Source organism: Balaenoptera musculus, chromosome 14 (genome assembly GCF_009873245.2).
Source record: "Balaenoptera musculus isolate JJ_BM4_2016_0621 chromosome 14, mBalMus1.pri.v3, whole genome shotgun sequence".
In the NCBI taxonomy this organism is placed as follows: Eukaryota; Metazoa; Chordata; class Mammalia; order Artiodactyla; family Balaenopteridae; genus Balaenoptera; species Balaenoptera musculus.
This window is the reverse complement of record NC_045798.1, coordinates 9374840-9402769: the sequence shown is the minus strand read 5'-3', so window position 1 is coordinate 9402769 and position 27930 is coordinate 9374840. Positions and strand designations below refer to the sequence as shown.

General features: G+C 45.5%; 1 protein-coding gene across 1 annotated transcript in view; it reads right to left on the bottom strand.

Annotated features, from left to right (window-relative positions):
• Nucleotides 1-7916: 7916 nt before the first annotated feature.
• The window catches only part of CCDC63 (coiled-coil domain containing 63), a 118063-nt gene continuing 98049 nt past the window's right edge, over nt 7917-27930 (bottom strand). The window contains exon 11 of the mRNA XM_036823783.1: nt 7917-8130. Coding sequence (XP_036679678.1) covers nt 8102-8130 — 29 coding nt within the window. The 3' untranslated portion in view covers nt 7917-8101. The remainder of the gene's footprint in view (nt 8131-27930) is intronic.

Sequence of the window (27930 nt, the reverse complement as noted above, 5' to 3'; positions counted from 1 at the left end):
TTTAAAAATTTTAAAAATTTAAAGAAAAGGAAAGCAAAAGAGACTTGACAAGTGATTAAAACATATGATCCGGCATTTTCTTTTACTAGAAAGTGCATTAATTGGAGCCAATGGCAAACTCAGAATAAATCAACAGATTAGAAAATGGTATTGTATCATGTTAGTTTCCTGGTTTTAATCATTGTACTGTGGGTATATAACAACATATCCTCATTTTCAGAGAGAACATTGAAGTATTTAGGGGTAAAGGGAAAGCCATCATGTCTGCAACTAGCTCTCAAACAGTACAGACAGAAGTAATATGCATCTATTTATTTACCTAAATCTATCTACATAGAAAGGATGATATAGCAAATATTGCAAAATGTTAACATTTGAGGACTCTAGAGGAAGGGTACACAGAAATTCTTTGTACTCTCTTTGCAACATTTCTGGGAATCTGAAATTATGTCAAAAGAAGAAGTTAAAAGAAAAATAATAAATTAAATTTATGCCTGACTTTGTCTCAGCCGTTAGGGACTCCTGGACTTCCAAATAAAAATTCTGCATGGAACTTTTCTACTTTCCTGACTGACGTAGGCTGCACCTTTGACCGAGCAGGAAATTGCCACAGCAAACATGCTTACTGAGGAGCAGCGAGAAAATCCAATAATTCAGATTGTTTTAAGTCTGTGATATTTTTAAATGACTTAATGCAGTAGGTCTCTGAAGAATTCTGACAATCTTAATGGTAGAAACTTGCAGTCCCACTGAGGAATGGGTTGCTACATAAATACTGAATGATCATGTCTTTCTGTCTGGGCTGAAACATATTAGCTTTGCTTAGTGGCTTATTGCTTTATTCAAAAAATAAATTTCAGCCGTCTCTCCCCACCATATTCCAAGCGCATCGTGCGCCTGTGCCTTATTAGACGTGGGGGCTTATGTTCCAACGGCATCTGTTACCATCTCGGGCTCAGCGATAATGAATTAAGCAGTTAAGTGTTTACCCCCTGAACGGAGTTAGCTGAGGGAATGATATTATTATGGGTGGTCCTTAATGAAAGACCAAGAAACCAGGAAACTCAGACTTTTTCAGCAAACAATCAGCCTTGGATTTGGGAACTAAAGTACTAAAATATTAAATATTTTTGAGAAAAGCTGTTTTGTGTGTTCTTAGCACATTCTCCCTGCCACAAACACACGTGTACGCAGATATACAAAAACTTAAAGCAGGTTCCTGGTTGATTCCTGATTGTCAAAGACCCACACATCAAGATAAGTATTTTAAAAATTACAATGGCAAGGAAGACACCCTCTCCCCACCCCAGAGGAAGCAGAGGGTGGCTTGGGGCAGCCCATCCTGAAAGCACAAGCAGACCGAGAGCCAGATCCTTTAGGAAATTCAAAAACTGTGCAAGAATCCCAGGGAAGATAATGGCAGGTCCTTAGCCACGAACATAATGATATGCGAAATCTCCAGCATCAAAGCTGAAACAAAAGAAAATGTCCTTCAGTAGCTCTGCACTGCCCACCGCAGCTGTCAGGCAGGAAGAAAGACAAGTAGAGACTCCAAATTCATCTGGAAGTTTTCTAGCCCTGGGAGAGGAGAGAGGGATATGGGAGTGTCTGGCTGACACCTGCAGGAGTGTGTCCCTGGAAGTTGGTCCATGGTTAGGTCTCAGATCCAGAGGCTGAAGTGACTGGCAACAGAACCAAGCCAGCAGTTCCTTATGTGCAAAACACTTGACACAATGCTGTCAACCACTACCATTATTAAGCACCTACTGGCTGTTGGACGCTTTATAAATAAATCATTAGCATAACATAGTGCTTAGGAGTGCGACTCTGGAGGCAGACTGTCTAGATGTGAATTCCAGCTAGCCACTTACAAGCTCTGTGACCTTGAGAAAGTTAGTTTACCTTTCTGTGCCTCGTTTTCCTCGTATGTACAACAGTGCTAATAACTGTACAAAGTGATAAAGATTAAATGAGTTAGTCTATGTAAAGCATTATGTAAATGTGCTGTATCTAGTAGCTATCATTATTATTGGTCTCACAATAAACAGGACAGAGATTTGCATTCCCATATTGCAGATGGAAAGAATGAGGCCCTGAGAGAGGAAGTGGCTGGCTCATGGTCACATGGTTGTGAAGGTGGCAGAACCAGCACTAATACCTGGGTTTACTCACATCAAGCCTAGGACTCTTTGCATTTGAGCCTCCCCTGCCTCTCATGGGAAGAATGAGTGGAAAAGGAGATGCCCAGAAAGCAAGGGCTGTAGCCTTAACTATGTGCCAACTCTCAATTACCAATTAAACTGGAGAGGAACAACGCAAGAGGGACAGGGTCCCTTGGCCTGATTCCCCTCCCATGTTAGAGACTAATTAAACAAATGATAGTATATTCATACTGTGCTGATTATTCTCCTTTTGTTCCCTTTCCTCACTCACTCTCCGCATCCCCTGACCAATGTCCCAGGAATCTGACCCTTATGGACTACATCTCCCAGGCTTCCTTGCTCTCTGGCTTCCAGCTGGGTTTGGACAATGGGAGGCCCTGGTAAGAGATAAGAAGGCAGGGGGAGAGAAAGGTTGGGCTATTTAGTCCTGGCAGTGGCTGGGTCCTTCTACAGCCACAGCCCTTGTCAAGCTGTCCTTCTCCTGCTCTCACTGGGCCCCAGTAACTTCTCCCTCCTCACATCTCTTCAGATCTGGGGTGTTAATGGCTTCCCTCTCTTGCTAGCATCTGGATGCCTTAACATGCCCCAGCACACACCGCTGTAAATGGTCTCATTAAAAAAATTCCAGCTGATTTTTTTTTTTTTTTTTTGCTGGGACCCTGACCAATACACCTACCAGAGAATATTATTCAATTATTAAGAAAGATGAGGGGTGTGTACATGTGATAAGGTGAAGAGATGTCTAGGATATATGGTAAAGTGAACATAAGCAGGTTATACAACAGTATTATAAATAATCCCATCTTTGCTTAAAATATGTTACTTAGAAAAAAGTTAAGGAAAACTAGACATCAATTGGTTAACAGACATTAGTTGAGGAAAATGGTTTTAGAGGTCTCATAATTTCCACACCATCATCTTAATTTCTTTTATGAGTACAAATTACTTTTATCATCAGGAATCTTAATTCAGTTGGGGTGGAGGGGATCTGTTTTTTCCTGAGCCCCTGATTGATACACATACCACAATATCACATCCATTTGAGATGTCTATGAAAGAAGATCTGACTAAATAGAGAGATGTCCCTATTCATGGGCTGGAAGCTGTAATATGGTAAAGATGTCATTTCTCTTCAAATTAATCCATAAATTTAAGACCATTCCAATCAAAATCCCAATAAGGTTTTTCGCAGAACTTGACAAGCCCATCTTAAAATTCTTATGAAGATGCAAGGGCCAAGAATAGCAGGGGCAATTTTGAAGAATAATAAGATGAGGGAACTTTTCCTATCATACATCAAGACTTATTATAAAGCTTCAATAATAAAGACAGTGAGCAGAATGACTGACAAAGAGACTCAGGGGACAAAATTAAAAGCTTAGACACAGACTCACACCAATATAGAATGAACTTACACAAATAGATGGCAGAACTGGCATTGTAAACTAGTGGGGAAAGGATGGACTTCATTTTCAATATGGTGCTGGGCCAACTGGCTATCCAGATGGGGAAAAACAGATTTAGATCCCTACCTCACACTATACAAAAAGATCAACTCCAGGTGGAGGTGCCTGCAACTCTATGAATTTAAAGAAAGAAACTCAACACGTTCCTTTTTTTCCAAAAGCACAGAACATTTGAACTGAAAAATATATCCTTATTAAGCTGACTTTACTATGCCATGTCTGTTTTTTTTGTTGTTGTTTTTTTTTTGTTATTTTTTAAGCATCCCAATAGCTCTGGTCATGTAATAGCCCAGGGTCCCTTTCAGAGCTGGATCTATGGCCAGAACCAGGACTGAACTTTCTTTGAATATCCCCAGAATGAAACACCACTTGGCACCTGGCAGCTTCCAGGAGATTTAGAAACATTAGCTAATTAGAGTTTCTAGAACTCTGCTCCCCACTGGCACAGGCTCTTCTTCAGGCACACAGCTTCCCTGAGCCCCTGAGAAGCTGGCTCCAGGGCAGAAATCTGCCTTCCAATTCTGCACCCCTATTTTAGCAGCAGAGTGTGCAAATTGGACAGTGATCTAAGTCCCCCAAAACAACCACCACAGAATTGAGGGCACCCATTTGGCTCTCCATCTTTCCCAAATCCCATACATCTGGCTCAAGTGGCCCCACCTGGCTTCATGCCCACTAGGGCACCCATTCCTCTCTCGGCTCCCAGGTCTATGAACTCTGAAGGGTCTTCCCCGTGTCCAGAGAAGAGCAACAAAGCCCTTCAGCACGCCCACCCCCACCCCCACCCAAATAAAACTCCACAAAACTGGACCCTTAAAGCTTCAATGAAGAGTATAGACTATTACCGCTGGCTTTCTTAAGGGGTGGGGCATGGAGAGCTTAATGCCTTAAAATCCTTTTTGCTTCTTTCTTTCCCCAAAGTTCCCTTCATTAAAGCAACCGCTCCAATTTCTGTTTTTAATCTCTCTCCTCTCAAACAGCTCATCCGTCTTCTCTCACTCATCGCTCACTCTCAGTTTCAATCTTCCCCAGCTCTTTCTCCCTCTTCCTCCATTTCCGTCCCCCCTCCTGCTCTAGTTTCTCCTCCTTCTTCAAATCTGAGGTTCTCACATTTCCTCTAGTCAGCAAAGTACCATCCAGTACCTAAAAAGAAAGAAAGAATTCTTTTTCTCCTTAGGTAAGATGGGGAGATGTGAATGCTTACACTTTCCTTTTTGCCCCTGTCCAATCATCACATTGTCATCGTCATTGTCATAATGGTGCCTACTATGCACCGGGGGCCTCACTAACATTCTAGTCAAATCTCACAATCTATCATGGCTGCGTCCATTTTACAGATTAGCAAACTGAGGCTCAAAGAGACAGAACAGCTCACCCAAGTTCATTCAACAGGACAATGGCTGAGCATGGTTTGGAGGCTGGGTGGGAAAACCTGCACCTTTTGGTAGCCTTGCTGTAAAAGCCTTGACCCTAGCTCTAGCTTTTCCTGCTGCCTAAGTTCAAGGCAGGAGGGAAGTGAATGAAGGTGCTCCTGGAAGATGCCATTCAGACAAATCAGAGCCAAGAGGGGTTGTGTTTGCCACCCTGGCAGCCAGTCCCTGAGATACCACTCCCTCAGCCTCCTTGGAGCTTCTGATGTCCTAGCTCTTGGCTCCCACAAACCAAAAGATGATCCACTTGGCCCCACAGGATCAAAAAAAAATGATAATGTTGCCGTTTATGACCTGCTTTCCACAAGCCTGGCTCGCTCTGCCCATTATCTAATTTCCTCCTTGTAACAGCACTTGGAGGTAAGTATGGCCATTTCCTCCCTTTAATAGCTGAGGAAATGGGGGCTCAGAGAGGGCAAGTGACTTGCCCAAGGTCACATAGCATGTAAGCAACAAAGCTGGGGGTCAAATCCAGTTCTGTTTGATGCTGGGGCTTAAGTTCTTAACCCTGAACGCCACCCCCTTCCTTTTCTCAGCTGCCTCTAACTCCTCTGAGGGGCTTTGAATTCACTTCCCAGCTGGTGAGGGGCTGAGTCAGGGTTGGATCCCAGAGCTGAGTCTCCCTTGTATCCACAGCCTCCAGCCACACTCTCCAGAGCTCTGGGAGTCCAGAATGTAGGCTCTAGAAGCTCTCCTTTGAAGGCTGGGTCCCCATCCCTCCAACCCCAGAAACCTCTGTGGACTAAAGAACTCAGCATCTGGGGGAGCAAAGTCCCCCCAATTCAAACACTCCCTGACCCAGGAAATAAATCTAGCCCTCCTACCATGACCCTTCTTGCTGCAAATCCTTGGTGTCCATCAGGATCCTTGGCAAATGTGCCAGGCACTGGGGACCCTGAGAGGTCATCTGTCCCAGCCTCCCACCTCCAAACAGTCTAGGAAAGAGACTTTAAAATGATCCTGAGGACCTCAGGTCTAACCTACCACACATGTGCCACACCCGCTTTTGCACACACACACGTACATATTTGCACATGTGCGCACACACACATACACACCTGCACTCACATTGTTTCCCTATACCCCTGCACACACTCACATTGTACATGTTTGCACATACACACACGCACACATGCCTGCATGCCAGTGCACACATCTATTCACGCACATTTGCACACAAGCCAGAAAGATTCTCTGGAACACACCTGTGTGCTCACACACAGGCTTGCACAGGCTGTATGCATGTGGGTGAGTATACTGTACAGTGGTGTGTGTGCCCAGTTGTACTTTCCAGGGTGGGGCAGCAAGGCCTCTCCTGGGACCTCCTGGAGCACGGCCTTTAGCAAAAGCCCCACCTGGTGGACACTTGGTGTATCCGCCAACCTGAGCTCCAAGCCTGAGCGCCCCTGGGACCAGAGTACGGCTCTGGGCAGCACCCAAGCTGGATGGCAATAAGTGAGTGAGCCCAAAGCTAGACCTTGGGGCACACCCTGCCCCTTAAAGCTCCTTTCTCTCCTCCTCTCTCCTTCTCTGGGCAGCAATTTCTTTGGACAAAGGCAGAGGAAAGAGCATCGGGTCCAGAGGCAGGGATCTGAATCACTACTCTGCCACTTGCAGACACAGAATCAATTGCTATCTCAGGGTCAGATACCTAAATCGAGTCTGAAGTCAGACATGAGTTCAAATGGAGCAGCAACTCCTGGATGTCCCGTTCCTAAACGTGTGTCCTTGGGCAAGTCACTTCCACCTCCTGAACCTGCTTCATCAACTGTGAAGCGGGGTAAAGCCCCCAGTGATGTGGTTGGAAGAAGCAACGACATAGTGGAAGTCTAGTCAGTTACTCTCCATCTCCATTCCTCTCAGACCAAATACAGGTATAATTTAGGGGCAACAAGAAGCAGGGCTGGAGTCAGAGGGACCCCAGTCCGAATTCTGATTCAAATCCTGGCTCTGCCACTTTTTAGATGTGGGGCAAGGCACTCCACCTCTCTGAACCTCAGTTTCCCTATCTGTACAATGGGGACCTCTTGGTGTTGTGGTGAGAATTAAATGAGATAGTGCATGCAAAGAGCCTGACATCAGTAAGCACTCCGTAAATGTAGACTGCTATTAGCAGTATTGATGTTTGGGAAAAATAAGTGATACTTAGAGGGGTGGGCAAAAGATGAGCCTCAGAAGCCCAATATAATAGCTATATAATTATAATTAATTATAACTGAATCCCTGTGTGCCAGGCACTGTTGTAAGGACTAAGAATTAACTCATTTAACATCATAACAACTCCATGAAGTAGGCATTTTTACTATTCCCATTTTACAGGTGAGGACACTGAGGCACAGAGATGATGTAACTTGCCTAGGGTCACAGAGCCAGTGAGTGGATTAAAATCCAGGCAGACTCCTCTGGATTTCTCACATTCCCTACTGCTGCTGAGCTGTCCTATCACCTCTAACCTCCCAGCCTCTCTTAAGTCTGGAAACTTCTCTACAAGATGAAGTCTGGCTTTAGAGGGCAAGTCCTCCCCCATGAGAGTCACTGACAGTCCCATTCTTCCTCCCAATCCCCAGGGAGGCAAATGGCCACAAATGCATTATGTGTATTCTGGAGGGCTATGGGATTAAGATAATCTCAGGGAGGCCATAAACACGACGGAAATAAAGCTAACTAAAGAGCATCTGTTAATCATGGGATCCTGTGTCAGGAAACTTGCATCTGAGGGAGGTTGCTAAGTGGCATGAAGGTGGACGGAACCTGGCTGGCAAGGCCTTGCCCCACTGCTGAAGCATCACTGCAGAGTGGAGGGACAGATGGTGGCCCAGACAAGAGACAAATGTAAAAGAGATTAGGTACAGGAAATTGTGCACTCCACATTTTATTTAAAAGTCAGTCGCCGGGAGGTGGCTGCCTGACGATGCCGGCAGTGGCGGAGTTAAGTTTTGGTGTGGCACGGTGTTGGCAGGAGCCAGGACTTGGGGGTTCAAGAGCCATTGGGTCTGAATCCTGAACCTGTGGCTGTCTGGCTGTGTGGCTCAAATCCAGGTGCTTAACCTCTCTGGACATCAGCATCCTCCTCTAGAAAATAGGAGGGATAATATCTACCTATTGTTGATGGTGTCACTGACCCCGATTCTTCACCTTTCCCTCTATTCATACACAGTGCCATGTGACTTAGCAGTGTCCATCCCACTGTGGGTGGGGCATATGTCCCTGCCACTGGAGCTTGGGTTTGGCCACATGACTTGCTTTGGCCAAAAGAATGAGCTGGAAGTGTTGGCGTGCCAGTTCTGAGCCCACATCTCAAGATATACATCTCTTGCACTGTTGCCTTTGCCAGGAAAGGAACATGCCCGGCCCACTGGTCCCAGGAGGAGGATGCAAGACTCAAGGGTAGGGAGGAGCCTGGCTTCCTGGATCACATGTGGAGGACAGCCTCCACCATCCAGGAACACCTGCCAAGGATTGTCCCATAGCTATGAAACACATGGCTCTCATGCTGAGCCACTGTGCACCGGGGCCTATTTGTTGCTGCAGCAAGTGCATCCAGTGCTACCTCACCGGCAGGCTGGACCCTGCACCCCTTCCTGAGCCAGTGCTTGGTTTCACCAACCTGGATTTTCCCCCACTGTCACCCAGCCTGGATGCCTTGGGGCTTTGTGCTCTCAGCCTGCTGTGACCTCCTGACCTCAGACTATGAGCTCCCTGAAATCAGACCTTGGTTCCCACTGAGTCCCTGCTTAGGGCATCCAACTGCCCTGACAGGACCCACCTTAGCCCACAGGTGAGGTTCCATGGTGCTCTCACCAGCCTTCCTAGTGGCCTTCACCACTGGTTCTGGGTGCTGGGGTGCCAGCAGGTCTTGCACCCCAGTCAGCTAGAGTCATGATGCCATGTGGCCTTGGGCAAGTCACCTAGCACCTTGGAGGCCTCGTTTTTCACCTGTAAAGGGGAGTGCTGCTCCCTGCTCAATTCAAGAGTGGAGGCGTGAAGATCCAAATGGTGACAATTACGAGACCAGTAGAAATATAAGCTGTCCTAAGGTTCATCATCCAATGCTGACTCCTAAGGGGCATCACTGAGAGAAACAGAGAAGAGTCCCACTTCCTTTGCCTCAGCCCCGTCCCCGACCCTCACCCTGTTTCTCTTCTTTGTTAGAGTCTTGAACGTCAACTTGTTTGGCAAGTTGGTGCTTCAAAAAATAAAAAAATAAAAACTAAAATAACCCAAGAGTGGCCCTGCCTAAAGAGATCCCTTTCTAAAACTCCATGTGACAGCCCCAGAGAGGTATTTCACAGAAGAGGACACTCAAATGGCCAATAAATACCCGAAAAGCTGCTCAGCCTCCCTAGTAACTAGCAAAATTCAAATTAAACCCCAAATGGGGTACCATTTCACACTCATCAGATTGGCTAAAATGTCAAAGCCTGATAATACCAAGTGTTGACGAGAATGTGGAACAAATGGATCTCTCATGCACTGCTGGTGGGGGTGTAACTGGTACAAGCACCTTAGAAAACAATCTGGCAAAGTCTAGTTAAGTAGAAGATACACAGGCCGCATGCCCCAGCAATCTACTCCTAGGGATATATTCACCAGGAACTCCTGTTCAAATGCATTGGGCAGGATATAAATGATTTGCATCTTTATAAATGATTGTTCATAATGGTTAAAAAAAAAAAAAGGCAAGAAGTAAAAACCCAAATGCCCATCAACAGTAGACTGGATAAATAAATTGTAGTGGATTCACACAATGGAACTCTGTAAATGGGGGAAGTAAATGATTCAGAACCACACTATTCAACATGGAGGATTCTCACAAACAGTAATGCTGAGTGAAGAAAGCAAGTTCCCAAAGAACACAAACAGTATGATACTATTTATGTGAATTTTAAGGACAGGTAACACTATTCTACATTAGTATGTTTCAATAAAGTGTAAACTCCCTGGGATGATCAACACCAAGTTCAAGATATAGAGTACTGGGCTTCCCTGGTGGCGCAGTGGTTGAGAATCTGCCTGCCAATGCAGAGAATACGGGTTCGAGCCCTGGTCTGGGAAGATCCCACATGCCGCGGAGCAGCTGGGCCCGTGAGCCACAATTACTGAGCCTGCGCGTCTGGAGCCTGTGCTCCGCAACAAGAGAGGCCGCGATGGTGAGAGGCCCGCGCACCGCGATGAAGAATGGCCCCCACTTGCCACAACTAGAGAAAGCCCTCGCACAGAAACGAAGACCCAACACAGCCATAAAAATAAATAAATAAATAAACCCAAAGTTAAAAAAAAAAATTAAAAAAAAAAAAAAAAAAGATATAGAGTACCTTTTAGGGGGGAGAGGGAGGGACTGAGATTGGAGAGGGGGAGGTAGGGGCTTTAGCTGGTAATCTTTTATTTTTTAAAACCAGGTGGTAGGTATACAGATGCTCTAATATTATTTCTCATATCTGAAATAGATCAAAATGAATTTTAAAACACTGACTGGAACAGAAGGTTGTTTGCTTTCATGAAAAAAGCAAGGACTAAATTTGCTGTGTGACACCCAGCATGTGGCCCTGGGAATCCTTCGTTTTCCTGAATCTCCTTTCCTTGCAGGGCCACCAATAGGGTCTGAAATCGTAGCAAATGGATCTGATGCAGAGTGGGCATGCAATGATTGTTGAAGATGACTACTGATCATTTGAGTAAGTTCCAATCTCCATATGTCAGGTTTGGCTTTTTCTTGAAGACAAATTTTATTTGGGAAGAGCATATGTCAGGTTTCTTAAAGCAAGGTGCCCCTTGAGGTCCCCCAAAATATGAGTGTTGAGGGCAAGGGAGAAGCAGCTACTCTCCTGGTGATTGCTCATCTTTGTAGTCAACATACATGCATATGGTGGTACCTGTGCTGAAAAGAGGTGCAGTCCCTGCCCACCAGCACACCCTAGACAAAGGCCCTGTGAATACAAGGAATGGGCTCCAAATGCAGGAACCCTTGCCTGGGATACCCACGGCCTAGACACACCATGAACTGCTCCACCTCTGGGGTCTTGCAGCGGTGTAAGGAAACGGGATTCAGGGTCCCCTCTGTTCTCAACACCCACAGACCCTTCTTCTTCCTTTGTCCCACTGCCCTAGAACATCTCTTCCTACTCCAAGGTGGGGTGGAATGGAGGGGAAGGAAACCCACTTTCCCCCTTTCATCCAAGACATTTTGTCTTTTCCTCCACCCAGATATCTCACCCTTGATCTCCTCTACAATCTCCCCTTCTCCCTTCTTCTTCCACAAGCGACTGGGATGGTAAATCCACCAAAAACTAGTTCTATTTTTCCATGACGAGCAGAAAGGGCTTGACTATTAAAACCTACTAGTGTAGCAAAGAATTAAAGGAACATAAGACAGTTACATGTACTTATCAACATGGTTTAAACATGCATATCCTTCCACACAAGTTCTTTCCTTTCCTACTGTATCATTCAGGGATCTGCCACAGAAACAGAACCGGGAGATGTACACTAAGAGATTTATTGCAAGGAATTGGTCTTTGTAATTGTGGGGCTGACTAGCCAAGTCTGATATCTGTAGAGCAGGCCATCAGGAAGGGCAGGCCAGGACTCTAGGGTAAAGCTGCTCTGTACAGGAGGAATTTCTGGCTCTTCGAGGAAGTCTCAGCTCTGCTCTTAAGGCCTTTCAAACTGACTGAATCAGGCCCACAAAGATTACGTAGAATAGTCTCTCTGACTTAAAGTCAACCGATTATAGACTTTAATCACATCAACAAAATATCTTCACAGCATCACCCAGATTAGTGTCTGAATAATTGGGCATTACCATCTAGCCAAGCAGACACATCAAACTGACCATCACACACTTCCTTTGTAAATCCTTGTGGCGTCCTCAAGTTTGGTGCTTGTTAACCAGACCATATTGTCACTGTGAACCAGTCACGGCTATTTCAGTTGGATGAACTTAAGCAAAAGAATGAATTTGTTGGCTCCCATATCTCAAAAGGTCAGGAGTTTGGCTGGATACACCCCAAGCTAGGCCCTCAGCACAGCCTAGACTCTCTTTTGCTGCTTTCCATCTGCTTCTGTCTAGATGTCAGCTTGATTTTGCTCCTTTTACTCTGTCCACAAGTCTAAAACCATGGCCCTAGTAGCTCTGGAAGCATATCCTTATGGGGTCAAGGCCAAAGATGAAAGGGAAGAGGTTGACTGGCCAAGCCTGGGTCACGGACGGTGAGGTCTGTTATTCATGGGCAACAGGCAGATAGCACATGCAAGGACACCATGGGGAGGCTGTGAGCTGAGCAGCTGCCCAGGTGTGCACAACTCTGTACTTCCCAAAGTGTGATCTATGAGCTTCCAGATGTTTCTAGAGCACACAAGGAACATTCTACAACTTCGAATCCCATCGGGAGGAAGCCCACCCTCTTTTAAGTGTCTCTCAATCTTTCTGATTGCTCCAAAAAACAAGCTTCACTTAGTCGCTATCATGTCTATAATGCTTCTGTCCCTGGAAAAATCTCAGCTCTCAGGCTCAGCTCCTCTGGCAGGCAAGAATTTAATTCATTACTTTACTCTAAATGTATTTATTTATATGTAGCTATTTTCTGTTTATGGCAAAAGATGCCAGTTTTCCATTTAGAGCAGTGATAGAAAGTTTCCTTTTACAAAAACATTTATTTAAGTAAAAAGTGAGCCAGCCCAGAGAAAAATATTAAGTAAATAATAATATATGGTACATGGATACAGCAAAAATTGTGTCTGTGCATGGGAAGGATCAAAGGGTTGTGTTGTGTGATGGCCTTGGCTTTGACATTAGACATCCTGAATTTAAATCCAGGCCACACTCACTATGTAAATTTGGGCAAGCTACTGAAACTGAGTTTCATTTTCCTCATCTATAAAGTGGAGATGGTAATAATAATCAACAAACTGCATAACCTACTTTATCCAAACCCCTTGGGACCAGATGTATTTGGGAATTCAAAATTTCTCAGATGTTTAGACTACCACATACCTTATATTACATGCAGAGCCTGGGCAGCACCGTGTGGCCCAGCACACTGATACTTCTACAGAAAATGTATGACTGTTCACATCAAGTGTTGGGTTTTTGGGTTTTTTTTTGAAGTCTATACATTGCACCAGTCCTGGGCAGATTTTGCAGCCAAATGAGTTTGCTACAAACTTGAAAATAAAAACTTTCATATTCCAGAGGTTTTGGAAGAAGATTAATGAGACTTAAAGCACCTTAGTCAAGCCTATGTAGCGCTGTGGTAAAGCAGGGAACCACCAGAGCAGGGGCGGGAGGGTTTAGAGAGAGCAAGAGTGAAATGTGCACCAACCCCAAGAGAGATTATAAAAAGGAGATTATAACAGCTCCTGAAGATTTCTCAGAAATCTCCTCCCCCATGACCTGCCCCTTCCCTTCCTCCTCCTCCTCTTCTTCCTCTTCCTCCTCCCTCTTCTTCATATTCTTCTTGGTGCTCCTCCTCCCATTGCCCTTGCTGGTGATTAGCCTAAGAGTGGACATGTGGCTAAGTTCTAGCCAATGAGATGTGAGGGGAGATATGCTGAAGTGCTTCTGTAGATGCCTCTGTGCCTAGATGTGATAGCTGGTGCAGTGGCAGCCATTTTAGGGTCATGATGGGAAGCAGGCTGCAGGTAAAGGCCACACAAAGAATGGCAGGGTAGAGAATTGATGTCACATAGCCACTGATCACACCAAACTTGGACTTGCCTACCTCTGCACTTCCTGTATAAGATAAAGAAAACCTATTATAATTTTAGCCACTTTAAGTTGGAATTATCTGATATGTATAGCAGAAGGGTATTAGTTTGGATATTAAAGGAAAGAATAAATCTGGAAGGTGAGAAAACGTGGGGAGTCTCAAGTTATAAGATGGCATATATGCAAGGCTGGATTTTAAAGACTTTAATATTGGATAGATGACACTATGGGCAGGCAGGAGGGGGAAGTGAGAGAGCTAGTGTGGGCTGGACTGTGAGGATGGTTTCATGAAAGAGTTTGGGAAACTTCCTAAACTTCACTAAAAACTTCTTGACTCCATTTCTGTGTTCTCAGAGGAGGGCAAACAATTAAGCTCAAGCCCAGGGGCCCTTAAATTCCTTCCCAGGATCATAGATGTTTCCTCTACCAGAAAAGAAATCTAGGCTGAGCGGTTGGGAAGATTCTGGGTAGACGCAAAGCCTTAGCAGTGTTCTGGGCTTGTCTGGCCTTCAACGTGTGATTTTGAGAGTTGGAAGCGAGAAGATTATAACTCAGAATGGCACGCGGGTGTGAAGCTGGCTGCCTTGCCAGCTATTTGCCTGTATTTAAAACACATATGGGTGATATTTTTAAATATCTTTGCTGTGTGATTGAAAAACATTGCAGTTGCTACTTCGTGGACGTGGGTTTTTATGCAAACCCAGGGATGGAATGATGAGTGTATGTTGTACCTACGTGGGCTTTGCTGGAGAGAAGTAAGGACAGAATGGCACAGCCTGCCTAAGTGTCGGGCAGAGAATTGGGGCTGGGCCATTCAACATTTAACTTGGGTGTGGGCGCTGCTGGCAAGCTCCTCCGTTTTCTTTGAATCCATCCCTCCCAACTCTCCCTCCAAAGGGTTGGGGGTGGAGCTACTCCCCCAGCTCTGGGAGTGGGCATGTGACCCAGACTGGCCAATTAGATCACTCCAACCCTTTGGCCCCAGTGATTGGTTCAAGGGCAAGCTCCTGTCCTAAAGGCAAGCCAGTGAGACTCAACTGTGAGCTTTTCAAGAACTATTGGGAAAGAATCACTTCCCTCCTGCTCATGTTGCTGAGCTGAGAGGAGGTGCACCTGGAATTGCCCAAGGCCGTCTCTGTACCACCTGGGGAGAGCCTGATGGAAATAAAGCCAAGATGGGCGAAAAGAGAGCCTGGAGATGAGCAGAAACCGGGATCCAGTCATGCCTGAAATCTACCCCCAGACTCTTTTTTTTTTTCACTTTAAAATCAATTGTGGTAAAATATATTTAACATAAAATGTCATTTCAGCCATTTCTAAATGTACAATTCAGTGGCATTAATTACAGTCACAATGTTGTGCAACCATCATCACTATCTTTTTCCAAAATTTTCATCACCCCAAACAGAAACTCTGTACCCATTACGCGGTTAACTCCGCATCCTATTACGATTCCTAATTTAAAAATATATATATATTTATATAATATACATACAGTAAAATTCACCTTATTTTCTGTGTGGTTCTATGAGTTCTGACAAACACAGGTATTTAACCAGCACCACAATCAAGATCCAGACCAGTTCCATCCCCAGCCCCAAATCCCTCATTCTCCTTCATAATCTGCTCCCTCACTCCGCCCCCAACTCCACGCACGGCAACCAATGATCTGTTTTCTGTCTGTAAAGTTTTGTCCTTTCCAGAATGTCATATAAATGAAATCACACAGTATGTGGCCTTTTGAGTCTGGCTTTTCTCACTTAGCATAATGCATTTGAGATTCACCCGTGTTGTTAGTCTATCAGTGATTTGTTCCTTTTTATTGCTAAGGAATAAATACATTGTACGAATGTACCTCAGTTTATCCATTCACCAGTTGAGGGACATTTATCCACCCCTGTACTCTGAATTTACCCGAGTCTATAAATTCCTTTTTCTTTTCTTAGGCTGTTCGAGTTAAATCTCGGTCACCTGCAACCAAAATAATCTTGACAATATATCAGAGAAAGCCACTTCCCCTCTCTGAAATTCTTTCTTTCATCTATAAAATGAGTGTATTACTCAAATGGTTTTGAGGGTAACAGAAATCTTGACTCAAAATGGTCTGAAAGAAATAGATAATTATTATCTCACATACCGGGGAGTCCTGAGGTGGAGCAGATCTCAAAACGGGTAATTCTGGTAATTTGCGGTTCAAGTCCGGATGCAGGCATTTTCCAACCCTCTGCTCTGCAGCCCTCGAGGTTTTCTCCTCAGGGCAAAGCAAGATGGCGCCAGAGCTTCCACAGGACGAAGTTCACAGGAAGTTCTCTCAGAGGGCTGGGGGGACGTCCCCCAGAAGCCCCGCCCAGCGGATTTCTCCTCACATCCCACTGGCCAGAATTGAGTCACATGCTCATTCTTGAATCAGCTGAGAAGGGGGAGGGCTTACCCTGACTGGGGAGTGGGCTCAGCTTTCCCAGAAACAAGTGGCTTCGTGGGGAGGGGGCTGGGAACCTGAACAAAACGGGAGAAGGAAGATGGAAAAGGATGCTGGAACACCAACTGACCGACAGTGTCTACTATAGAATATAACAATAGCTGCTCAGCTACCTCACAAGGGTGCTGTGAGGATCAAAAGAGGTATCCGTTCTTGGTTAATCTTCGAAGATTGAGACAAGTTGTAATTCTCTTCAACTTTGCAAGAGAATGTGCTGCATATCTTCCCAAACCCAAGAGAATCAGATGACATGAGCACAGGTTGCAAACATGAAGGTAGTTCCAGCTAATGCATTTGAATTAGTCACATGCTTCTTGTTGCAAGGGAGGGAAACATCTCTCAAATTGGCTTAAGCTAAAAATAGTTTATTAGCTTATTTAACTGGAAAGTTTAATGGTGTGATGGGCTTCGGGTACAGCTGGATCAAGAGCCTCTGAGGTTGAATTTTAGACATTATCATTTTCCTTCTCTGGACTCTGATTTCTTCTGTTGCCTTCATTTTCAGAGAGGCTTCTCCCCAGGGTGGCCACGATGGCTTCTAGCAGCCCAGGTGTCTGTCCTCGCAGTTTAACATCCCCAGGGAAAAGAGAGAGCCTCTTTCCAAAGGTTCCACCAGAAATCCTGGGAAAAACTCTCACTGGTCCAGATCAGATCTGGACCCCTGAGCCAATCACCCTGACTCTGTTAGACCAGGCCCAGATTGCATGCCCAGTTCTATAGCTGGGGCAGGGTAGTGATGAGGGGGGTAAAGCCACAAGGGCATAAGCTGGCCAAAGGAAAACCAAGATGTTGTTGTAATAAGAAAGGGGAATGGTATACAGGCAAATACAGCATTGTTTCCTACTGATAGAGAAACTTACACCCAGAGAGGGTAAGACACTTGCCCAAGGTGTCACAGCAGTGGATCCAAGCCATGAACTCTAGCTCCTGAACACTTAGCCATTACACCAACCACCAGTGAGAGCCAAGAAGGTGGGTGAGCCTGTGGTTCCTATAATGCTCACTCTTTCATTCCTTGTCCTCTTTATCCAAGGATTCTTACGCACTTTTCTCACCTTGAGGTTTTGTCTACCTTGCAATTGAAACACAAAATGTTGGAGGAGTGCTATGGACTGAATTGTGTCCTTCCCCACCCCCCAATTCATATGTTGAAGCCCTAACTCCTAAGGTAATGGTATTTGGAATGGTGCCTTTGGGAGGTAACTAGGTTTAGACAAGGTCATGAGGGTGGGGCCCCCATGATGGTATTAATGCCTTTATTAGAAGAGACACTGAGAGCACGCACGCCCAGCCCACCCCAACAGTCTCCCTCTCCCCCTCTCCCTCTCCCTGCCATGTTAGGACATCACAAGAGGTGGCCATCTGTAAACCTGGAAGAGAGCCCTCACCAGATCCCAACCATGATGGCACCCTAATCTTGGACTTCCAGCCCCCAGAACTGTGAGAAAATAAATGGTTGTTTAAGCCCCCCAGGCTATGGTGTTTTGTTATGGTAGCCTGAGCTGACTAATACAGGGATGAATTTAGAGCAATCAGCATTGACTGGGCACCTGCTGAGTGCCAGGCCCTGTGCAGGATACTAAAGTCCATTAGCTGGGTCTCAGCCTACAGAGAGTTTGGAATCTAGAAGCAGTATTAAAATATTAATGATGAATCCCTTCTACCTTTTCTATAAATTTGAGATCACTTTTATTTAAGAAAAGAAAATTCCAACTCAATCAATAACCTCCTTGCACTTTCTTCCTCTATCCATCTGTCTCTGGAAACAGACTAGCACGTAGACCACAGAACTTTGCATCCATCTCTCCATGGCTATTTCCATGCATGCCAAGAGAAAAAAAAAAAAAAAAGACAGCTATAAAGAGATATGGCAGATGCTCTTAAGTGCCCTGTGTTTAGAGCTTTTCATGTCTAACCTCATTTAATTTTCAGACCAGTCTGTGAGGCAGACATTATTAGTCCCATTTTCCAAATGAGGAAGCTGAGAGGCCCATAGAGGCAAAGTGACTTGCCCAAGATCACACAGCTGTGAAGTGAAGGTAAGATTTGAACCCTTTGAATCAGGTCTCTCTGATCTTAATGTCCAAGCTCTTAACTCCCATCAGCTTCCTTGGCTAATCAGTGCTATGGATGAATTCATAAAATAGACATTCATCCAAAGTTGAGACATTTTGATGACCTAGATTCCTCCATGATAAGGACAGCCACCACTGGGGAAGGTAGCTGTATGTGGATGGATACATTAAGAACTTTTATTGACTCTCAAAAAGAAACCAATGATACTACTTTTGTTACTCATAAGAGAGTCTCTACTCTGTGCCAGTCACTCCACATGTTTTAACTCTTCCCCTCACAATCCTTTGAGATGAGTCCTAGCATCTCTCCCATTTTCCAGATGAGAAAGCGGAGGCTCAGTCGAGCCAAAGCAACGGGTGAGTGAGTGAAATCAGGGAATCTCACCACTGTAAATCTTTGCAGGAGGAGTAAATGTCCCCAAACCCTTAAGGTTCTAGAATCTCCTGAGTCTGTATTCAAAGAGAAAGGAGCAAGATGGAAATTTAGAACAAAATTCTCTTGTCATAGAAGGAAGATGCTGAAAGTTCTAGGGAAATGCCATGAGATCCCCCCAGGTCTGGGGTTCTGTGGTTGCATCTGGGAACTCTGAAAGTTTCCCTGAACAGACTCAGAGCTGATGGTGCGGGGAGAGAGCAGGCTTATAAGGGACTCTCACAGGAAATGCAACAATCGCACTGCTGCGCCCTGTGAGAGCTGCAAACAGCATCCTCAGCAACAGGGAATATGGGTATGCGTACGCTTGAGCTGTTCTGCCACCTAAATGTGCATAATGAAAAAAAAAAACTTTTATAAAAATGTAATAAAATAGGTCTGTGAATTCAGCCTTAAAAAATCATGTGCATCTGGGTTTTGTCCTGAAGGAAAAAGAAATCCCATGACCAGTTTGGTGGAGTTGGATGAGGGGAGTGGTTAAACAGTTATTTATTATTTGATTTTGTGTTTTTCAGTAAGATAATACTTACTCATTATTAAAAATTCAAGCAATGTATGTGTAATGGTGTATAAGGAATGCTTCTAGCTACAAGTAACAGTAAACTCAACCAACAATGGTTTAAAAGATGAGTGTTTATTGTTAATTACCAGGAAGCTGGAAGGTAGGAGGTTCTGGGCTTCGTTTAGGGACTCAATGTCAACAAGAACTCAGACTCCTCTGTTCTTTCTGGCTTGCTCTACTCAGTGGGCTGGTGATGTCTCCCCTCATGGTCACAAGGTAGCTTCCACAGCTCCAGATATCAGGTCCTCGTGTCACAGTCTCAAGCAGTAAGGAAAGGGGTATGATTATGCTAAAAAGAATCTTGTATTCTTTAATTAAAGAAAAAGATCTTTACCAGAAACAGTCCCCTTCCTCCACAAAGTTGGATGGACCTCTCTCCAAACCTTAGCTCTCCCACTTTATCTCTCTGAGCCTCAATTTTCCCATCCTGGAAATGGGGATAATGGTAGCACCTTCCTCATAGGGTGCTGTGAGAATTAAATGAGAAAATACTTGGTGTATAGTAAGCATTCAGGAGGTGTTCTAGTATTTTCCATTTCCCTGTCAGGTTCACCCTTCTTAACCTTTCTCCAGCATATTTTGTGCTGTCTCAGGACTGCAATAATGGTCTCCCTTTTCCTCTGGCTTTTGGTTGATTTGGCCAATGGAAAGTGTCAACAGGAGATCAAGAGGGAAGAGAGAGAGGCTGGGTATTTATCCCCCTAGCTCCTTCTCTGTTGGATTGCTGAGGAAGGCTGTTTCTCTACTGATGGCCACAGCTGCTCTCTCTCTGCCAGCTGCCCCCTCCACGTCCTGGTATGCCCAGGTGGTAACAGCTCCCTAAAGTTACTAGCCCCAGGGGGCTGCACCGTTGCTTTTTCTAAACCTTTCCTCACCTTAATAAATAGTCTCTTTGGACTTTCCTGGTGGCGCAGTGGTTAAGAATCCGCCTGCCAATGCAGGGAACACGGGTTCGAGCCCTGGTCCGGGAAGACCCCACATGCCGCGGAGCAACTAAGCCCGTGCACCACAACTACTGAGCCTGTGCTCTAGCCCGCAAGCCACAACTACTGAGCCCTCGTGCCACAACTACTGAAGCCCGCGCGCCTAGAGCCCTTACTCCGCAACAAGAGAAGCCATCGCAATGGGAAGCCTGCGCACCACAACAAAGAGTAGCCCCCGCTCGCCGCGACTAGAGAAAGCCTGCTTCATGATTAAGAATCACCAGTCCTGGGCTTCCCTGGTGGCGCAGTGGTTGGGAGCCTGCCTGCCGGTGCGGGGGACACGGGTTCGGGCCCTGGTCTGGGAGGATCCCGCATGCCGCGGAGCAGCTGGGCCCGTGGGCCACAGCTGCTGAGCCTGCGCGTCTGGAGCTTGTGCTCCACAGCAAGAGAGGCCGCAATGGTGAGGGGCCCGCGCGCCGCGATGAAGAGTGGCCCCTGCTTGCCGCAGCGGGGGAGGGCCCTCGCGCAGAAACGAAGACCCAACACAGCCAAAAATAAATAAATAAATAAATAAATAAAGGAATTTCTTTAAAAAAAAAAAAAAAAGAATCACCAGTCCTGGGCTTCCCTGGTGGCGCAGTGGTTGAGAATCTGCCTGCCAATGCAGGGGACACGGGCTCGAGCCCTGGTCTGGGAAGATCCCACATGCCGCGGAGCAACTAGGCCCGTGAGCCACAACTACTGAGCCTGCGCGTCTGGAGCCTGTGCTCCGCAACAAGAGAGGCCACGACAGTGAGAGGCCCGCGCACCGCGATGAAGAGTGGCCCCCGCTTGCCACAACTAGAGAAAGCCCTCGCACAGAAACGAAGACCCAACACAGTCAAAAATAAAAATAAATAAATAAATAAAATTAAAAAAAAAAAAAAAAAAAGAATCACCAGTCCTGGGCTTCCCTGGTGGCACAGTGGTTGAGAATCTGCCTGCTAATGCAGGGGACACGGGTTCGAGCCCTGGTCTGGGAAGATCCCACATGCCGCGGAGGAACTAGGCCATGCCCATGAGCCACAACTACTGAGCCTATGCGGCTGGAGCCTGTGCTCCACAACAAGAGAGGCCACGATAGTGAGAGGCCCGCGCACCGTGATGAAGAGTGGCCCCCGCTTGCCGCAACTAGAGAAAGCCCTTGCACAGAAATGAAGACCCAACACAGCCAAAATAATTAATTAATTAATTAATTAATTAATTAAAAAAAATATGAAAGACTTTAAAAAAAAAAAGAATCACCAGTCCACTTGGTCAAAAAGTTGGTCAAGTGGGATGTTTGATTGAGTTGGCTGTTATAATCATGAATTAAATCTAAATCCTTGGGCCTCTGGCCATATCCTGAGGTACAATATCTTTTATGTGACAATGATTTTGAAAAAAAAAAAAAAAAGAAAAAGACACAATTTTACATTCATACGTCTTGAACTCGTGGCTGCGTATTCTTGACATCCTTCAGTTAAATGGAAAACACCGGGTTTTGAAACTGTATTGATTTCAGCGGGCATATATTATTTTACTGTAAGTACCAATGTCTGTTGTACTTAATATACAATGGATTAATTTAAAATGCATTAGTTTAATAAAAATGCATAAAATAGAATAGAATTGCATTAGCTTCAATAAAAAATTCAATTTTATAAATATTATCTCGTGTTAAAATGCATTGATTTCCAGGAAAATATATTGGTCAAAGGTAATTTACATTGGTTTGAATGGAAATGCGCCAGTCTCCATACATATGTATTAGTTTAGTCAAACGTATCCAATTGTGTAAAATATCGGTTAGGCTGAAATGGATTCTGACCCTGTTTGTTGTTGTTGTTGTTGTTTTATTCTCTTTGGCTGAATAAATATTTCCCATGCTGGCTTTAGTGTGGCCTAGTTCCTGTGAAGGAAGGCAGGTGGGTGAGCCTGAGGAACATTCTGGTAACCCACTGGTTTGTGAGTGGATGTGTTGACTTCTGCAGCATTTAAGACTCTCTTCGTGGCAGGGAAGCTGCATTCACCATCCCCACCAAGGCTGGGTGTGGGATATGAGCTGGAGATCCAAGCAAAGGGCCCAGAAGTAATATCTCCTGTCCTCATGAGGCTGATTGGAGCCACGCCCAGACTCAGAAAATGGCTGTAGGCCTTGACTAAGGCAGGGGGAGCTGGAAAGGAGCTGTGAGATGGGGGCAAATAGGGACCAGAAGCAGAAGGTCAACTAGACCCAGAGCTCAGGGTCAGCAGGACACAGGGTCATAGGTGGGGCTCTGGGGTCTACCAGAGTTCAAACCCTAAACCTGCCACTTCCTGTGTGTCCTTGGCCAAGTCACTTAACCTCTCTGAGTCTCTGTTTCTCCCAGGCATTGTGTCAAATACTAAGTTCTCTCCATATACTGATTCTTTAATCATCACCACAACTTACAGGTAAGTGTCTTGTTCCAGATCACACAGCTAGCAAGTGGTAGAGCTGGAATTTGAACCCCGAATCGCTGCTCTCAACCACCAGATTGCCTCCAGTAATTGTATGGTGGCTGCCAAAGCAGGTGCACTGGGGTAATTAAGGGAGGTATCTAATCCCTATTCTCTGGCTTCCTAGGAATCTTTGGATAAGTGACTTTGCCTTTTTGAGCCTCAGTTCCTTCATCTGTGAAATGGGTATAATGATGATAGCATCTATTTCCTACAGCTCTTAGCACACCAGAGACATGGTAGCAGCTCAACAAACAGCAGCCCCTCACCCCAACAAAAAGCATTCACCACATTTTTGTGGCTGCAGGACTTTTCAGAGCCTTTAATATGCTAATGTGAGTCCTGAACCCCTAAGAGGGGAATAAGTAGGCAGAACCTACCCAGGAAGAGGCTGAACTGGGAAGGTAAGACCTACAAAAGGGAGAGAATTAGAGATGGAGAAACTGCACTGAGTCGTGTTTCCTGAAGTGTGGGACCCCTCCCCAGTGATATGATATGTGAGCTTCCTTTGCTCTCTTCAGATGGACATTTTTCAAAACTTTTTATTTGGAAAAAAATTATAACAGAAGAGTTATAAGAAGAGTACAGTGAACTCCCTGAACTTCTCCAGATTTGCCAAATGTTGACATTTTGCCACATTTGCTTTATTTTTCTCTCCGTCTGTATGTGTATGTATATCTTTCTATATATATGTTTCCCCCCTGAACCATTTGTGAGTTAATGCAATCACCAACACAGTCCTTTACACACACAGATCAGTGTGTATCTCCTAAGAACAAGGTCATTCTCATACATAACTACTGTACACTTATCATATTCAGGAAACTTAGCAGTGATACAGCTCTAGAGGCTGAGTTTTAGATTCCAAGTTCAAACTTCACCAACTGAAATGGTGAAATAAAATTGCACCGTATTCTATAGCAATTATTTTTCCAGTCTAGGACCTCATCTGGGATCACACATTGAAACTAATTGTCCCTTCTCTTTAGCCTCCTTTAATCTGGACCGGTGCCTCGGCCTTCCTTTGTCTTTTTTGAGGTTGATATTTTTGAAGAGTCCATTTTGGAGAACATCTCTCAGTTTGGGTTTGTTTGGTGTTTCCTTGGGATCAGATTCAAGTTATGCATTTTTGGCAAGAACACCACCGAAGTGATGCTGTATCCTTCTCAGTGCATCATATCAGGAGGCACCTGATGGCTGTTGTAAACTCTGACCTCTCGGATGGGGTGGTATCTGTCAGGTTTCTCCACTCTAATTTTTTCCCTTCGTAATTAGTAAGAAATCTATGGGGGAGATACTATAGATAAGACTGTGCCCAGCTGAACATTAAAAACATTTTAATATTTAATATTTATGTATTTATTTTTATGTTACATTCTGTTTCTGCAAAGGAAAATTAGTGTTTCCTTTACAGTTGCAACATAAAGTTTCTTTCTTTAAAACACATATTTAAAGTAAAAAAGAAGGAGTCAATTTGAAGAAAAGTATAAGTGACAATAGTGGTGGTTTGTGGATATGGCAAAATACTGTGAGGTGTGGTACTCAAATGGCTGTTTTAGAGACACAGGACAGTAAATTTTTGACCTACCAAGTATGGAAACAGCCATTGTTAGGAAATACAGGGTTATTCCTAACCCTGTATTTATGCCCCCAGGCATTCCTGGGGTCTTCAGAGCCTTGGAGTGTCTTCTATGGTGTCCAGTGTCCCCCAGGCCTATAGACCCTGCCTCCTGGCTCTGTCTGGTGAAGAACAGACTCTCGGGGGGTGAGAGGGGGAGGGGGTGTCCCAGCAGGAGCCCTGGGAGGTGGCCGGTGCAGCTGTCCAGGTAAAGCACCACACTGGCCTGGATTGTGACAGTGTCAGCAAAATGGACAGTGGGGACATGTTTTGGAAGAAGAGAGGGACAAGGCGAAGGGGATTTCTTCCCTCAGGCCTGCCAGCTGTGGCCACCAGATGTGGGGCCCTGAAAGTGACTCAAGCCCCAGAGGCTCTGTCAACAGCCACAGTGGCTCCCCAGCCTGCGTGGAACTGCGTATTCAATGTGGGCCGCATACCTGGGAATCAGCCTCGAATTAACTGACATTGGGTTTGAGACAGACTGAGGAAATGGGCACCAGCAAACAGATGACTTGCGGTGGCTACCCGGATAGACCTACATTTGAGGACCAAGAATGCAGAGTGCACATGGCTGGTGGGGTCAGCCAGGGAGGTGAGAGGAGGAATGGGGCAGGGATCCTCTGGACATAGCTGGGTCCAGCAGGGCTGTTTGTGAAAATGGAGGGCTTGGGCCTGTGGCTTGTTCAGGTCGGGAGGCTGCTGGTCTGATAAACTGCAACAATCCTTCTGCTCCTCGGTGAGGGCACTGCTGCCAACCAGCTGTGTGGCCTTAGGCAAGTTAATTGGCCCCTCTGATCTTTAGTTTCCTCATCTTTAACACGGGACTGACAATCCACCACTTTCTTCGTAAGGCTGGGGTGAGAACTAAACTATGAATGCATGTGAGTCATCTCTAGTACGATCATTTATGAATTTCTTTATGGCTTGTGTGTAACTGGGTCACAAATTGGCCATACAAAGCTGGGTTCAAATCCCAGCGTGGCCACTTGCTAGCTGTGCAGCTCAGGCAAGTCTCATAGTCACTCTGACCCTCAATATCTTCATCTGTAAAATGAGGAAAGTATTAGGATCTACCCAGTGGGGTTGTCATGAGGGCTAAGTGAGGGGCTGATGCGTGGAAAATGCTCAGGCCAGTTCTCAGCACATGATATTCACTCTGTTCATCCACGAGAGCCTCAGGGATTATGACTTTACTCACTGATTTTTACTAAACCCTGATTGGCAATAAAGAACAGAAGCTCAAAATCCAGAGTCAGACCTGGCTCCAAATTCTGACATTACTTTCTATGTGGCCCTAGAAAGTCATACTTCTTCTAGCCCTAATTTCATTCATTCATATTCCCATTTATTCATGCAACACTTACTGAACAATGACCGTATGCCGAGCAATCTTTTAAGCACTTGGCTTGTAGCAATTCGTGTGATTCCCACAACAACCCTAAACAAGGTAGGTGCTGTTATTATCTCCATTTTACAGATAGGGAGTCTGAGGCCCAGCAAGAGAAAGTCACTGCCCCAAGTGAAGCAGCTGGTTGGTGTCAAAGTCAGGATTCCAATCTGGGCCACCTGGCCCCAGAGTCCATGCTCTCAACTTTTGGGGGCCAGGTTTCCTCTCTGCAAATTGGAGGATTTCCTTTCCTCCTATGGACGTTGGGAAAATTAAATGAGATCCGGCCTTTACAGGCATAGCACAGTGCCTGGCCCTCATGGAGGGTTCAGTAAAAGGGAGCTGTTATTTTGATTTATTATTTATTATTTAATTTTTCAGCTTGATACTTCTCTATGCCTTTGTACTTCACTGCCTTCTCTACTTGGTTCGCTTCAGATTGTCTTTCAAGCCTCCAATTCCAGGGTGACATCCTCCAGGAAGCCTTCCTTGACCTTGCTAAGTGCCCTCTGTTGAGTTCCCACAGCCCACGGGGTTACCAAGCTACAGTAGATCGGACCACATGGTCCTACAATTTTCCCTTCCATCTAACATAGGTCAGAGGCTGTGCTTTCTCCTTTGTATTCCTGGCTCCTGGTACAGCCCAGAATCAGCGTGGATGCTTGCCCAGGGAATGGGTGCTCATTTGTTCAACAAAATGTTTTGAGCACTGACAGTATGTCAGCCTCTGGGGCATTAGCACATGGCTTTGTTGAATGACTAAAGGACCCCCTCCAAGTTCTGTGCTCACTTGGCCATCTCACTGTGCCACTCCCCTGTGTACACCTGCTAAGGTAGCACTTTCTAGAAGACCTTCACACCCTCCTGGGAGTGGACCAGGGAAGGTTTCAGGCCCATGCCCACCAAACGTGACTCCCCTCCCCAGTTCCAGATAACCAGCAGCCTGGCTCTCCTCCCTGTGTCTCCCTGAAGCCCCCAGGCCTCCCCTGAGCCCAGCCCCTCTCCTGAAATAGTTTCTTGTGGCTTCACGTTTCATGTCCCCAGAGCACAGGCTCATTTCTCCAATCTGCCACCGGATGCACCAACTCTCCAGGCTAAAAATACCCTTGACATTTCTGAAGGCCTGTTAGGGCTGGAGCTGCTCTCCTGAAGGGAATGAGTTTCTTTGCAAATCGATGCAGGTGGTGCAGCAGTCACAGGCTGAGGGCACCTCCCACAGTCCCAGCTTAGTTACACCCAGTGGATGCGTTTGCCTGCTTTCCTAAAATCCCTCCCTGACGCTGAGCTCCTGGAGACTAGAGATCAGGGCTAGTTCATCTCCATGTCCCCACACATCCTGGCCTACAGAGGGGCTCAGTAATTGTTTGTTGAGTGATACATATTTGTTATGAATAGGGACTCTGGAGCGAAATTACTTGGGTTCAAATTCTGGCTCTACTTCTTACTGGGTGACCACTCTGCCTTCATTTTCTCATCTGTTAAATGGAAGTACTAAAAGCATCCAGCACATAGACTTGTTAAGAGGAATAAATGACTCACTATAGGTATAGCTTCTAGAGTTTGGTGAGCACAATGTAAGAGCTGTTCATTATTAGCACTGAGATTATTGTCATCATATTTGTCATCATCAGGAGTCTAGCTTTCCTTATCTCTCCACTATTTTCCTCTATAGTCCTTATTCTCAGGCTGGTTCTCCCTCACAGTGGCAAAATGGCTGCCAGGCACTCAAGCTTACATCCCATTCCTCAAAAGTCCTGGTCTGAAGAGAACTTGTCTTTTCCTCCCCCAAAGTTCCAGCAGAAATTCTGGAGCAGCTTTCTTCAGCCTGGCTTTGAGCTTTGCCCTTTCCTGTAACAATCTCTGGAGCCAAGGAGATGAGCTGTCCTTATTAGACAATCCTAGGTCATGTGTCAATCTGGGAAGCAATCACTGTAGCCAGAAGGATAGCATGCTCTGATTGGTCAGGTCTGACACCAATCATTGTGTTCAGGAGAGTAAAATGCTCTGATTGGTGGGCCTGGGTCACATGGCTATCAGGAACTAATCCTTGTATCTAGGGGGCTAAAACGCTCTGATTGGCCAGCTCTAAGTCATGTGCCCATCCCTGGAGCCAAAGGTTGAGGTAGACGTCACCCAAGTGCTTAGACTGTGGTGAGAGGGGTGGGGGCGCTGTTCCCAGATGCAGGAAT